Source organism: Phocoena sinus, chromosome 20 (assembly GCF_008692025.1).
Source record: "Phocoena sinus isolate mPhoSin1 chromosome 20, mPhoSin1.pri, whole genome shotgun sequence".
NCBI lineage: Eukaryota > Metazoa > Chordata > Mammalia > Artiodactyla > Phocoenidae > Phocoena > Phocoena sinus.
The window spans coordinates 1,530,923-1,544,795 of NC_045782.1; the positions used below are offsets into that span (position 1 = coordinate 1,530,923).

At 62.7% G+C, this 13,873-nt stretch overlaps 2 protein-coding genes across 3 annotated transcripts; one reads left to right on the top strand and one right to left on the bottom strand.

The window, feature by feature from the left end:
• Positions 1–1,164: 1,164 nt before the first annotated feature.
• On the top strand, positions 1,165–6,021 carry MAPK7 (mitogen-activated protein kinase 7). Its single transcript, XM_032617120.1, has 6 exons — positions 1,165–1,791; positions 2,435–2,600; positions 3,244–4,322; positions 4,419–4,978; positions 5,328–5,461; positions 5,557–6,021. The coding sequence occupies exons 1-6, from the start codon at positions 1,560–1,562 to the stop codon at positions 5,708–5,710; spliced, it is 2,325 nt and encodes a 774-aa protein (XP_032473011.1). The 5' UTR covers positions 1,165–1,559; the 3' UTR covers positions 5,711–6,021.
• A 110-nt stretch (positions 6,022–6,131) lies between these two features.
• Positions 6,132–8,745, bottom strand: MFAP4 (microfibril associated protein 4). Of its 2 annotated transcripts, none has more exons than XM_032617121.1 (6): positions 8,682–8,745; positions 8,375–8,453; positions 8,013–8,167; positions 7,498–7,594; positions 7,229–7,411; positions 6,132–7,082 (listed from the first exon to the last, which is right to left on the bottom strand). In XM_032617121.1, the coding sequence occupies exons 1-6, from the start codon at positions 8,685–8,687 to the stop codon at positions 6,835–6,837; spliced, it is 768 nt and encodes a 255-aa protein (XP_032473012.1). In that variant the 5' UTR covers positions 8,688–8,745; the 3' UTR covers positions 6,132–6,834. The 2 variants fall into 2 exon arrangements, with proteins under 2 accessions (XP_032473012.1, XP_032473013.1); XM_032617122.1 differs by having other exon boundaries at positions 6,136–7,060.
• Between the last annotated feature and the right edge of the window lie 5,128 nt (positions 8,746–13,873).

The window sequence follows — 13,873 nt, forward strand, 5'->3', positions numbered from 1 at the left end:
TGAACCTCTTAAATTTCAGTGCAAAACCCCCCACCAAGTATGGAAGAGTTAACAGAAAGAAACTGTCACCACAAGAAAAGAGAAGGGGCTAATGAAGGGCTGGCAACCTTCTGTATTTTTGGTTTTCTCCATATGAATTCTATACACTGAGGTGTTAGGTGTGTGAAAACTGATTGATACACTTATGTGGAACTTTATGTATGTTTTAGTAAAAAATAAACAACCACAACAGTGGGGAATGTAAATAAAATTCCTTTCTGGTCTGGATCTACTCTTCAGCCACCAGTTGGGACGGAAGGGATGGACCCTCGCCGAGGCGCTCAGGCCTAACTCCTGGGCTCCCGACCCCGGACGCTTCCTCCCGCGACACTGGTGGACACGCGGCCTCCAGCGAGCGGGCGTAGTTGACCCCGCGGCCCCGCCCGCTGCCCCGCAGGCAAGGCGCGGGAGTCGCTAGACGGAGCCGCCCCACGGAGGCGTCACGCCCGAGACCGGGAAACCGCGAGCCGAGGCCCAGCGACGCCGGAAGCTGAGAGGAGAGGACCAGCCACCGGAAGTCAGTGGAGGCTTCGGGCCGACGCTCTATAACCCGGAGGACCGGGATCTCCGTGGTTGGATGTGACGGATTACCTTCTACCTGGGATGACGCTTTCCCAGCGCCGGGCTCCCGGGGCCCATCGGGAAAATGGGGGGGGGGGGGGGGCAATCCCCGGGGCGATAGGGGCTGATAAGGGAAGAGGGGGCTGAAGGAGGGGGACTGAGTGATGCGGCCGCCAAGGTAACATCTAGTCACCTCAACCCTCCAAGCTCCCAGGACCAGCAGCAACTGACCGGAGGACACCTGGCGCATCGGAGTGGATGCGCGTGCCCGCGCACGCAGGGGCGGTGCTTTCCAGTCTCGCGGCGCCCGGGGCTGCCAGCGCGCATGCGTCCGAGGAGGGCACCAGGCCGCAGAGCCGCTGCGAAAGCCGAGCGCGGGTTGGGCGGCTCCCGCCGGGGGACTGGACAGCGGCGCGGGCGCGGGTGGAGGCGCGGCTTCCTTGGCCGGTGGGCGCTGATTGGACGCAGCAAGTGGAAGGGGTGGGCACCTCCGCGGAGACTGTCCACGGATTGGCCAGAGCCTGCGGAGGCGTGGTCTTGGGGGGCGGGACGGGAGACCGCGCGCTGCTGAGGTGGTGGCGGTGGCGGCAGCCCGACCCAGTGAGCGAGTGGGTCTTCGGGTCCCACCCATCACCCCGACCCGGGGACTGAAAGCCGGCGACGCCGGGGAGCCGGGGAGCCGGGACCTCCGAGGGCCTGTGCGGCATCGGGGTGAAGCGCCATCCGCCGAGTGCCGACCGAGGAGAGCGGGCGCCCCGCCCCTCGCTTTCTTCCTGGACCGCGCCTAGCTGCGCCTCCCCCACCGCGGACCCCGCGTCCCGCGCGGGCCTGAGCTCCGGGCTCCCGCGGGTGCGGGACACGGGGTGCGTGCGCCGCTCGGCCTGCGGGCCTGGAGGCTCCGGGGGGCCCCCTGAGTCCGGGGCCGGGCCCCTGCTCGCCCGCGTCCCCACGCAGACGCCATGGCTGAGCCCCTGAAGGAGGACGACGGCGAGGATGGCTCCGGAGAGCCCCCCGGGCCGGGGAAGGCGGAACCTACCGGCCCCGCCGCCTCCGTGGCGGCCAAGAACCTGGCCCTGCTGAAGGCGCGCTCCTTCGACGTGACCTTCGACGTGGGGGACGAGTACGAGATCATCGAGACCATCGGCAACGGGGCCTATGGGGTGGTGTCCTCCGCGCGCCGCCGCCTCACCGGTGAGCGACCCGCCCGGCCTTGCTCGCACGTGTGGAAACCGGTTCCCGGGGGCTGAGACCCGCCCCGTCCCAAGCAGCCATAGGGGACGCTGGGATGTGAATTCTGGGTCAAGTCAGCAAGCATGGGTTGGGTGCCTCTGGGGGCCGACCTCTGTATTGGGCTCGGGTCTCTGAAACTCTGGTGGCTTTGCCAGCGCATCAGCCTACTTCCTCCTTAGGTGACAGTCCGGGTTAGACCCGAATGGAGGTTCTCCAGAGTGTGTTCTGGAGCCAGAGACTGGCGCTCGGGGTTGGTGGTGGGATGGATGAGGTCTGAGATGCAGGGTGTAGGGAGGTAGAGTGAGCACAGGTGTGAGAGTCTAGAGTCTACCACTAACTAGCTGTGCAATGCCCAGAAAGCTACTGAGCCCAGGTCTCCATATCTCTAACTTTGAGCTATGAGTACCTGCCTCAGGAAGGAGGTGAAGGGAAGATCTGATAACATACGTACTATGCTTAGCACAGAGCCTGGCACAAAGTAGGTACTCTGTAAGTGGTAGCTGTTGTCACTTGCGTCTGCAAAGGGAGGTATTGAAAGGGGCCTTGTGCTACTCTGCAGCTAACCGAGGTACCTTGTGGCATCTGCTTTTCCCCTGTTCCCCAGGTCAGCAGGTGGCCATTAAGAAGATCCCCAACGCTTTTGACGTGGTGACCAATGCCAAGCGGACCCTCAGGGAGCTGAAGATCCTCAAACACTTCAAGCACGACAACATCATCGCCATCAAGGACATCCTGAGGCCCACTGTGCCCTATGGCGAGTTCAAATCTGTGTAAGGAGCGGGGATGGAAGAGGGAGACCGAGCAGGGACCTTTTCTGAACGCTGGGGCCGTATTGCTGAAGTTTTAGAAGGGTAGCTCAACCTAATGTAGGGCTGGCTGGGAAAATTCCTGCGATTCTAGGATCAGTGCTCCCTTAGGGCTTTGCCAGGGATACATGTGATTCCTCAAGAAGAATGCAGAAGTAACGGTTTTATAGGACCTCAGTATGTAGCCTGGCAAACATAGGACGTTCATTCTATATCTGTATCTTTTTATTCCCATAGCAGACGTCACTAGTCAATCACAGGACACTGTCCTACAGAAAATGGAGACGACTTTACAGTTTTCATCATAGTCTTTCAAGCAGCCACTACCAAACAATGGAGAGGGCTCCCGAACAAAACATGTTGGCCAGCCTGGTTTAGTCCAACCCGACCTTTGCTCTGATGGTGACACTAGATCTGGAGAGAAAAGCGATTTCACTTCACTTAAGTTAATGGAAGAGTTGTAGAGAATCTAGAATTTTCGTACCCAGTGGGTGGCCCCTGCAGAGTCTGAGAGTAAGGCCATGACCTGTCTGGAGCGGGAGGGCGTGGTGAGGCTGGGGCTGGAGGGTGGGCAAGACAGCCCCTGCCTGTCTCCCCTGCCCCTCAGCTATGTGGTTCTGGACCTGATGGAGAGTGACCTGCACCAGATCATCCACTCCTCGCAGCCGTTGACGCTGGAGCATGTGCGCTACTTCCTGTACCAGCTGCTGCGGGGCCTCAAGTACATGCACTCGGCTCAGGTCATCCATCGCGACCTCAAGCCCTCCAACCTGCTGGTGAACGAGAACTGCGAGCTCAAGATCGGGGACTTTGGCATGGCCCGAGGCTTGTGCACCTCGCCCGCCGAGCATCAGTACTTCATGACCGAGTATGTGGCCACACGCTGGTACCGTGCCCCCGAACTCATGCTCTCGCTGCACGAGTACACGCAGGCTATCGACCTGTGGTCCGTGGGCTGCATTTTTGGGGAGATGCTGGCCCGCCGCCAGCTCTTCCCAGGCAAAAACTACGTGCACCAGCTGCAGCTGATCATGATGGTGCTGGGCACCCCGTCGCCGGCCGTGATTCAGGCCGTGGGGGCTGAGAGGGTGCGGGCCTACATCCAGAGCCTGCCGCCACGCCAGCCTGTGCCCTGGGAGACGGTGTACCCGGGTGCCGACCGCCAGGCCCTCTCCCTGCTGGGGCGCATGCTGCGTTTTGAGCCCAGTGCCCGCCTCTCAGCAGCTGCCGCCCTTCGCCACCCCTTCCTGGCCAAGTACCACGACCCCGATGACGAGCCTGACTGCGCCCCGCCCTTTGACTTTGCCTTTGACCGCGAAGCCCTCACACGGGAACGCATTAAGGAGGCTATCGTGGCCGAGATCGAAGACTTCCACGCACGGCGCGAGGGCATCCGCCAGCAGATCCGCTTCCAGCCTTCCCTGCAGCCTGTGGCCAGTGAGCCTGGCTGCCCTGATGTTGAGATGCCCAGTCCCTGGGCTCCCAGTGGGGACTGTGCCATGGAGTCCCCTCCGCCGGCCCCACTGCCATGCCCCGGCCCTGCGCCCGACACCATCGATCTGACCCTGCAGCCGCCCCCGCCGGCCAGTGAACCAGCCCCTCCAAAGAGGGAGGGAGCCATCTCAGACAACACCAAGGCTGCCCTCAAGGCCGCCCTGCTCAAGTCCTTGCGGAGCCGGCTCCGAGGTGCCTGGCAGAGGCCGCGGCTGGCTGGGGAGCGAGAGGCAGAGGGACCCCAGGCCTGGACAGGCTCTTACCGTCACCCTCCCGTCTTCTCCGCAGATGGCCCCAGCGCCCCCCTGGAAGCTCCCGAGCCTCGGAAGCCGGTGACAGCCCAGGAGCGCCAGCGGGAGCGGGAGGAGAAGCGGCGGCGACGGCAGGAGCGGGCCAAGGAGCGGGAGAAGCGGCGGCAGGAGCGGGAGCGCAAGGAGCGGGGCGCCGGGGCCTCCGGGGGCCCCTCCGCCGACCCCCTGGCCGGCCTGGTGCTCAGCGACAACGACCGCAGCCTGCTGGAGCGCTGGACTCGCATGGCCCGGCCCCCGGCCCCTGCGCCCACGCCACCCTCCGCCCGGCCCCGCAGCCCGCCTGCGGCCCCCCCCCCACAGCCTGCCTGCCCACCTGCTGGGCCTGCAGCCGCTCCACCCCAGACCACCGCCTCCTCCGGCCTCCTGGGCCCCCGGCCGCTGGGGCCCCCCCCCGGGCTGCCTGGCGCCAGCGCCCCGAGCGTTCTGCCTTACTTCCCCTCTGGCCCACCCCCTCCAGACCCCGGGGGGGCCCCTCAGCCCTCCACCTCTGAATCACCCGACGTCACCCTGGTGACCCAGCAGCTGTCCAAGTCGCAGGTGAGGGGAGAGGCCTGGCCGTGGGGGTGCCTGGATCTGAATCCAGGGGAGGTGGGCTTGGGAGGTCACTGGGGGCAGGAGAGGCTGTTGTGTGTCCTGGTCCCGTGCAGCGGAGCGGCAGCCCGGGCTCGAGCTCTCCTAGCCTGCCTGCTCGCTCGCAGAAGGAGCGCGGTGCTGATGGGCCGGTCGTCGGAGACCCCAGCCCGCACTCAGTAAACGTTTGTTGAGGCTGGGGCTGTCACCACAGGTGTCCAGGCCCACTTGAGGGCAGTGTCAGGGTGGGGTGCCCTGCACACCTCAGTTGGCGCTGGGTGGTTCCCGCGTTGTAAGCTGCCATCATCCCCTGCAGGTGGAGGACCCCTTGCCCCCCGTGTTCTCCGGCACCCCAAAGGGCAGTGGAGCGGGCTATGGCGTTGGCTTTGACCTGGAGGAATTCCTAAACCAGTCTTTCGACATGGGCGTGGCTGACGGGCCACAGGACGGGTAAGAGCTGGGCCGGGACTCCAGAATGGGCTATGGCTAGGGGCTCCCAGCACAGGAGGAGCCCCTCACCCCGCTCTCCCCCTTGCCGCCCTCAGCCAGGCCGACTCAGCCTCGCTCTCAGCCTCCCTGCTCGCCGACTGGCTCGAGGGCCACGGCATAAACCCTGCTGACATCGAGTCCCTGCAGCGTGAGATCCAGATGGACTCCCCCATGCTGCTGGCTGACCTGCCTGACCTCCAGGAGCCCTGAGGCCCGCAGTCTGTGCCTTGCTGCCAGGGGCAGACCCAGCTCCGAGATCCGCAGGACCATTCCCGAGGGCTGGAGCCCCGGGCCTGACAGGGGAAGCTCAGCTCGGATTATTCTGCGGGTTCATCTCAGACCCACCCTGCGGCCTTAAGCGGCCACCTGAGCCAGCACGAGCCACGGCAGGAGGGGCAACCCCTACTCCCCCGCCCCGAGCGATACTTTTCAGTATTGTATTTTTTTATTATTATTATTATTATTACACAATTTTTTTTTGCCATCAAAACGAAGCCTGTGAAATATAAGGTTCCCTTTAGCGCCTGTCTCCAGGGCGTGTTTCTGGAGTTAAGGGCAGGGTGCCATCAGTGGGGGAACCAGAGCTTGGGGCCCAAGCAAACGCATCTGCGTGCACAACAGCCAAGGCCAGTTCATTCAGGTCCTGAGGTTTATTAAGATCTCCACTCCCCATTTGCTCCTAGCCCCACAGAGGTTGCCCTCTGCCACCTCGCGTGGTCAGACTCCCCCCCGGGGCGGGTGGGGGGACCTCACAATCTGTGCCTACCTTGGCCGTGGCTGTTCTAGTGTGGCTTGCGGTAGCTGGGGTGAGATACGGTTTGGGTGTCGAGCTCTGGGTGCCTGGGACGGGCAGGCGGGGGAAGCTGAGCGTGAGCGTGAGAGTGAGACGGGGCTGGGGGCCCGTGGTGCTCGCCGCTGGGAGGGAGGTGATGGATGGGAGGTTCTCTGCTGGCTGGCGGGACTGCTAGGGCGTGGCGGTGGCGGCCACATGCAGGTGGCCTGGCGTGTGCAGGGAGTGGGTTGGACTGCGCCTCCGGTCTCCCGGCGCGGGGCCCTGGTGGAGGCCGCAGTCGGGAAGCCGGCTAAGGTGGGACACCGGCCCGCAGCCTTCCGGACGGGGTCCGAGTCCAGGCCGGGTGGCGGTGCCTTCCGGAGGTCTGGGAGGCCGCCGACGTGTAGCCAGGTGGAGGGGAGCGGAGGCCCGGGCGAGAGCTGGGCGTCGTGGGTGTGAGGGGAGCGGTTGGGCTGGAGCCACAGGGCCCCCGGGAGACGCGGGCGCCGAGGGCAGCGGGGCGGCAGGGCGGGGGGCGGGGCCGCGAGGCGGGGCCGGCGCCTCAGGCCCGGCGGATCTTCATCTCGGTGCGCTTGAGGGAGTAGTAGAAGCCCTTCCACTGGGCCCAGTTGATGCCGTTGGCGTAGGAGAGGTGGGAGCCGCCGAGGTAGAAGCCGTTGAGGTTGGCGAAGTGGCAGCTGCGGAACCAGAAGGCGCCCGACGAGAGGGCCGCGCAGTTCTGCACGAAGAGGTCCTGGTCCCGGTCGAAGGTGGAGAACTTCTGGCCGCTGTGGTAGGACAGGGAGTCGCCTGGCGGAGGGGAGGGGCAGCCTGGGGACGGGGCCTCTCCCGAGCCAGACGCTGGGTAGCTGTGCGTCCGCAGCCCGCGGGGCCGCCTGGGCGCGGGGGCAGCCCGGCCTCCCCCCAGTCCCTCCGCGGCTGGCGGGAGTGGGTACCTGCGCCGCCGTCCTCGAAGCCCGACACGTGGAGGCTGTAGCCGTCCTCCTCGGCGCTGACTGCGTTGGGCGAGATGGAGAAGTCGTTGTACTTGGCGAAGGCCGTGTTGTTCTCGAAGTCCTCCAGGTCCACCCGCAGCTCATACTTCTGCTTCAGTGTCAGGAGGTGCAGGTTCTGCAGCCCTGCGGGGGGGGGGGGGGGTCGGGGGGCGTGCCGGTCAGCGGGGACCTGGGTCTGGGGGCCCCCGGCCTGCCGGGCCCCGCCTTACCCAGCCAGTACTCCCCATCGGCGCGGCCAAAGCCCAGCTTGTAGTCGTTCCAGCCCCGGAAGAAGCTCACTGAGCCGTTGAATCTCTTCTGGAAAACCTGGAGCAGAGAGGATGGGCCTGGACGCTCGAGGGGCCAGGGGGCTGGGGCCTCACCCGGGCGAGGACCACGCCGGGGGCCGAGGTGAGGCGCGTGCCGGCACCAGGCCCCTCGGGGAGCGGCTGCCGAGAGCAGGAAGCGGTGAAGGGGGCGTTCTAGAATTGAGGCGCCTGGGGTTGAGTCCGGCGCCGGCTGTGTGCCCTTGGGCAAGTTACTGCACCTCTCTGGGTTTTGGTTCCTCATTTGTAACCTTGCTCCCAGGATTATTGTGAGGATTACAGGCACTAACCTACCTTTAGCATCTAGGAGTCTGTGGTGGCAGAGGCGCACAAACTGTGCTGTATCGTCCCTGCTTTAGAGACGAAGTCGCAGGCTCACAGCTGTGCGGCTTGGCCTCCGTGCCCCCCCCTCCACTCACCGTCCACTTTCCACCCTCGGTGGTCATGTCACAGAAGACGGGCACAGGCACGCTGGGGCCCGAGGGGTAGATGAGGTACACGCCGTCCGCCTGGTAGCCCTGGGCGTAGATGTCGTCGCAGTCCAGGGGCTGCTGTAGGCATGACCTCTCCAGAGCTGGGGGTGGGGTGAGGAGAAGGGGCCTGAGGCACACCAGCCACCTCTGCCCCCCGGCCCCCCCTTCACCTCCCTCCCTGAGCTGGGGGCGCGTACCGTCTGGCCCACCTGCCCCCTCTTACAGGCTCAGCCCTGGGCCCGACTCCCAGCTGCGATGCTCAGGACAGCCCCCTCGCCCAGCCTGCGGGCTGTGCGAGTGCAGCTTACCATCTCCCCGGATCCCCAAGAGTTGGGGGACGCAGGGGCCAGTGCAGAGAAGCAGCAGCAGCGGCAGAGCCAGAAGGGCCTGACGACAGGAGAACAGGGTCACCCGCCCGGCCCCAGAGCCCCCGCCCCCTCTGCATTTGCCCCTCAGACGAACCAGCCCTGCCAGGAGCCCCTGGTCTGCGCTTCTGCCTCCACACCTCCCCTGGACTGAGCCCCGTCCCTTCACAGCCCCCTGCCTGGCAAGGGTCCTGTCTGCAGGGTGGGTTCAGTCCCCTGTGGCCCCGAGGCCCCCGCCCCGGCCCGGTACCTTCATGCTGCCAGCTGGGCTCCAAGCGGCTGGGTGTCTGCTGCCCCAGACTGCGCCCCAGACTGAGCCGGCCCAGAGTTATGTGCTGGGCCCCCGGCCAGCCGCTCCAGCCCCGCCCCTGCGGCTGCAGAGCTCCCTCTCCCCCTCCCCCGGCTCGGAACCGGCATCCACTTACACTGTCAGTGGCGCCGGGAAGTGGGCCCCAGCCAAGGGACCACCTGGGCCTCATTAGCCCTGCGGGGCAAAGTGGGCGGAAGTCCACGCCCCAGGGCTCAGACCGGCCCGGACTCCCCCCGACTGGCACCCCCAGCCCCTGCCCCGCCTCCTGACGGCCCCCCTGCCCACGTCTGTTTGTTTTCTCCCTCTCCTTCCCTGGCCTGGATTTCATTAGCCGTCGTCGCTGGGGAAAGGCTGAGGTTGGGGGGGGAATGTCTGGGTTCTGGGGAGCGGAAGGTGGGGTGGGGGGCAGCTCCAGAGCTCCTGATGTGGGACCGGGGGCTGGGGCTGGGGGGCAGGGGCAGCGGCCAGGCGTATCCTGGCAGGCCCGGGACATTGCTGAGCCGTGAGCACAGCCTGTAGGCATCCAAGTGCTCTCGGCCAGCTTGAGCCGGGGCCCCTTCCAGCCCCCTCCAGCACCCCTCAGGCCCCCTCCTTCCCCCTCCCCCAGAGGCCTCCTGTGCTTTTCTTCCCCTAGCCGCAGCCCCTTCTTCCAAATGCCTTCACTCGGCTCCCGTCCCACCTCAGACGCCCCTCGGCCCCTCTCAGCCAGTTTCCTCAGCCCTGAAAGGCCGCCTCCTCCTGTCCGGCCCCCTCAGCCTCCAGCCACCCTTTCCCTGCCCCAGTCCGGCAGAGTCCTCGGCACAGGCTGCCAGGATGGTCTCCCCTGGGGGCCGCCCTGCCACCCCCTGCTTCAGCCTCCCTGTGGCCTCAGGGCTGAGCCTACACTTCTCACCTTGGATTGGAGAGGAATGCGAAGTGTGGCTGAGGCCAACCTCGAGGGCCTTACAACCTGACTGCTTGTGACTCACAAAGTACAGCTCGGCCTCACCAGGCTTTGTCGCATGGAGGCCCCGCCTGAGCCGGCTCTGTGGCTCTGTTTCCCGCGCGGCCGCCCATCTCCTTACTTGGCCTTGAGCGCTGGAGGGCAGGGGCTGCGTCTCGACCCCCGCGTGGAGCCTGCGTCCACTCAGGTCAGGTGTCTTCGGAGCACCTGCCGTGTACTGGCTGCCCACGGAGCCGCAAACACAGGCACCAGGCAGTTCATCGCACACGTCACGCATGTTGGGGACGAGCATTTGTAGAGTGGATGAGATGTGCAGAGGCTCAGAGTAAGAGAGCAGCTCTGGCCCCGGGCCCCCTCCTCACTCCTGAGTCTGTGGCCCCTTGGGTGCACCCAGCTGGCCCCGGTTCTGTAAATGCTGGTGAGAGTTGTCCTGGGGGACTTGGAGCCAGCTGCCTGCATTCAGATCCACGTTGTGCCACCTGTTAGCTGGGTGACCTTGGACAAGTCACCTAGCCTCTCTGTGCCTCGGTTTGCTCCTCTGTAGAGCAAGTGTGGTCATGGTCTATCCTTCAGAGGCCTGTGTGAGGATTGGCTAACATATGAGGTGCCTAGCACAGGGCCCACAATTGGTAACTATTCAGTAAATATGTGCTGTCATCACCATAAATGTGGGAGTTGTTCTTCCGTGAACGGATTGCCTTAAATGTGATTTTTATCCTTGTCTGTGGAGGAGATGGTAGCCTTCCTCTCGATAGCCATTCTTCCCTTAGTCCTGAGTAGTGAGGTCCTGATCCTTAGCTGGCCTGATTGTCCAGCTTCCCTTGGTGAAGCCACGTGTCTGAATTTTGGCCAAGAAAATGCAAACAGATGTGGTGCAAAGGCAGCAGCTATTCCCTCTTCCTCCCGTCCTCTGTCCTGTTCCTGGGCACGATGGCTGGCGCTCTGGCTGCCACCTTGGACAGTGAGGAGGAGGCCCCTTCAGGGGGTGGTGGGAGGTGATCAGGGAGGATCGTGGAGCAGGTCCAAAGCCAGCTCTGGACTGCCCTTCTTCAGTCCTCTTTTACATGGCAGAGAAAGAAACTTCTATCTAGTTTAAGCCTCTTTGGTTGTTTCCTGTTACACACAGCTGAATCTAATTCCAAAACATCTCTCTTTTCAGCAAATGCCAGCTAATTTTAGCACAGGCTACAGAAAGGAAAATAATGAAAAATCAGTCATCAAAACAAATAATAAAACATGTCCTAAGTCAAGTATCAAAGACTTCTGCTGAGTACAACTAATAAACATAGGAACCCCTCCCCCACCAAAACCAAAAGAACACAAACCAAAAACAAAAAAGGCAAGAGAAAGAATTAAGCAACGATGTCGTATCAGTCATAGTTTGCCTATTAGTTTTTTCTTAAAAACTTAATATATGTGGGTGTGCAAAGCAGGCACTGTGCTTGTTGGGTGTGGTTGAGGCTTGGTTTAACTCTTCAGGGAAAGAAATTTGGCCACAGGTACCGTGAGTAAGTCCTCCCTCTAAAGACAGTGTCTGAGGGAAACCCTTGGACGCACTGAAAGGGGCCCGTATCAGTGGGCACGTTTATTGGCTGCCCAGCGTGGAAATTTCTTCCCGTGTCTGGGGGTCCCCCTGCCTGGAATGAGGGTGCAGTTGGTTGGTTTAGCTAATGTAATGCACGGCCCTGGGCTCCACTTTGGGAGGGGCTAACTCGAGCAGGGGCAGGGGCATTCAGTTCTTGGGGTGCTGGTCACCCGGAGGCGTCTGGTCCCGGGTCCCAGGCTGGTTGGCGGTGGTGACCTTGCAGGCGAGGTGCTGAGTCACGTTGGCTCCGCTTGGGCCGCAAGCCCTGAGCTTGGGGCTCGGCCCTCCTGGCACCTGGTTCGCTCTGCCCATTGTTAGGGGTCTGAGGAAGACACCCGTGCGGTAGGTGAGGGGCTTCTCTGACCGGCGTTGTCGGGGCAGGCGGCTGCCTGAGCGGGGGTGGGTGGCAGTGAGGGGCTCCGAGGCTGCGGAGTGGTGGGCATGGAGGGGACGGTTTGTCAGGACGCTGCTGCCCGCTGGGCAGGCCTGTCTGCTGCAGAGCTGGTTCCAGGAGGTGAGGGCTCCCATCCCATGGGCCTTGCATGGGTCTCTTGCCCACCTCCTTGGCATTCGCCTCTCCACTCCACCTTTCTCTGTCCTGCTCTGTCCCCAGGGCACCACTGTTCCTGTGGCCCCAGCTTCCAGCAGGATTCGGCCAGTGGGAGGCACTGACAGGACAAGCGGGGAGAGAGGTTCGGGTGTTCCCCCAGGCCCTGTCCCGCCCAGGACCGCAGTCTGCTCATGGCTGTGCTCCCTCCGCACCCCAGGGACGGCTCCCCCCATAACCCCTTCGCTGGCCCTGACAACCCATCTCCTCCCCTTATCCCTGCAGCCCAGGAGGGCCCCGGGTGCCTTGACGCCCCCCCATGCTGGTTTCCTTAAGGCCCACATCCAGGTGACCATCCCTTCATGGAATGCTCTACAAAACAGCTGAGTCTGCCTTAGTTTCCAGCCAGGACTCTGGTTGACAAAGGTCTTTGGTTTTGTCCTGAAAGCCCAGCAGCCTGTGGAGTGTCTCAGACCACAGCTAGGGACGAGACCCCCACGTCTCCCGCCGCAGAGGGTACGTCTTCCAACCCAGGCGGAATGAGCGGCTCCGAGGGAGACTGGGATGCCTGTCGGAAGGAAGGAGGGGTCTGGCCGAGCTGCTGGCCCCGGGCCCCTCCCCAGAGGCCGCGGGAAGGGGCAGGGCCCTGGTGGTTTACCGCAGGACGAGGGTGTGGTGTCCCTTGGGGTGTGAGGTCAGACCGCATCAGGCCCGCCCTGGGGTCGGCTTCAGCAGGTGGCTTTCGGGGGACACAGGCCAGCCCATAACCCCCATGCAGGCAGCGGTGAGCAGACACACAACCTCAGCCGTCCTGGAGCCAGAGGGGAGAACTTGAGAAGGTGCTGTGTGGTGGGTTGGGGGGCGGGGGGGAGAGGGGGCCACGGGAGAGGTGTCACCAGCATGGGTCCCGACTGATGGGGGCCGTCCGGGGTGTGGGCTCCTTCCCTCCCGTGTTTTCCTTCTTGAAAGGGAGGAAATTAGGAGGGATTTGGTGTCGTCCCTCCCCCACCTGTTCTGGTTTGGGGCAAGTTCAGTGGCTGAGAGAAGACGCATGGGGGACGGGGTGGGGTGGGTGGATTGGTGCTGGGCTCAGACCTTCGAGGTGGACCCGGAGGCCTTTGGGGTTGGGGTGTCTGGGCCTCATGTAACTTAGGAGCGTGGCTTCATTTCGATGTGTGAATTGTGTGGACGCTGTGTGCTGGGAAGGAAACACAGATGGAGGTTTGGGGATTTGGTTTTAATGTAATCAAACGAATGGGTCCACATCTTCGGGGTAAAAGGGTGCTTGAAGGCCCTTTTTGGAGAGCAGCAGCGTCCACCCTGGTGTCGGAGGAGTCCGGTGGTTCCTTCTGTTTCGCCGTGTGGCCACTTGGTGGCCCTTCCACACGGGGAGGCTTGTGTCCTCCTGGGTAAGTTTTTCTCTGTCACCTTTTCATTCCTGTTTCCTTCCCCTCCGTTTTCTCTGTTCTCTTCCCAATTATTTTATTAGTTGATACTGGGCCTCCCGAATGGATCCTTACTTGTTCTTATCTTTTCTCTGGCATTTTCCATCTCCGTTTTTAATTCTAAAAATGATTTATGGGGGTGGTACTGAACCAAACTCAGGTGTGCTCGCCCACGAGTGTTAAAGCCGACCTGCTGACACCAGGTTGCGGTGAAGGAAAGTGCAGCGTTAACTTCAGGGCCACAAGGAGAACCCGAACTCCCTCAGGGCTTTCAGGGGGGGTTTATAAAGACAGAGTGAAGGAGGGGGTCGAGGGGTGTGTGACCAGCTCTTGGACATTATTCTGATTGGTTGGTGGTGAGATAAAAGGGTCGTGTTTCCGGAATCTCAGTCAACCTTCTGGTTCCAACCTGTCTGGGGTCTACGTGCTGGTGGTCAGCATGCAGTTAACTTCTTCCACCTGGTGGGGGGGTTTTGGTGTCTGCAAAGCAGCTCAAGGATATGGCTCAGGATGTTACCTACAGCCCTTGAGGAGGAACTAAAGGTCCTTGACTTGTTTTATGGCTAAACTATTATTCTTTCGTCTTACTTGACTTTTTTCCTTTGTTTCTGC

What these genes read in the sequence shown, in the direction of transcription:
- MAPK7 (XM_032617120.1), top strand. Translation starts at nt 1,560, where the DNA reads ATGGCTGAGCCCCTGAAGGAGGACGACGGCGAGGATGGCTCCGGAGAG. An exon ending in CGCGCGCCGCCGCCTCACCG is followed by an intron (nt 1,792 to 2,434) that starts GTGAGCGACCCG and finishes CCTGTTCCCCAG; the next exon opens with GTCAGCAGGTGGCCATTAAG. An exon ending in TATGGCGAGTTCAAATCTGT is followed by an intron (nt 2,601 to 3,243) that starts GTAAGGAGCGGG and finishes CCTGCCCCTCAG; the next exon opens with CTATGTGGTTCTGGACCTGA.
- MFAP4 (XM_032617121.1), bottom strand. An exon ending in CTTGGGGATCCGGGGAGATG is followed by an intron (nt 8,168 to 8,374) that starts GTAAGCTGCACT and finishes CCCCACCCCCAG; the next exon opens with CTCTGGAGAGGTCATGCCTA. An exon ending in CGATGGGGAGTACTGGCTGG is followed by an intron (nt 7,412 to 7,497) that starts GTAAGGCGGGGC and finishes CCCCCCCCGCAG; the next exon opens with GGCTGCAGAACCTGCACCTC.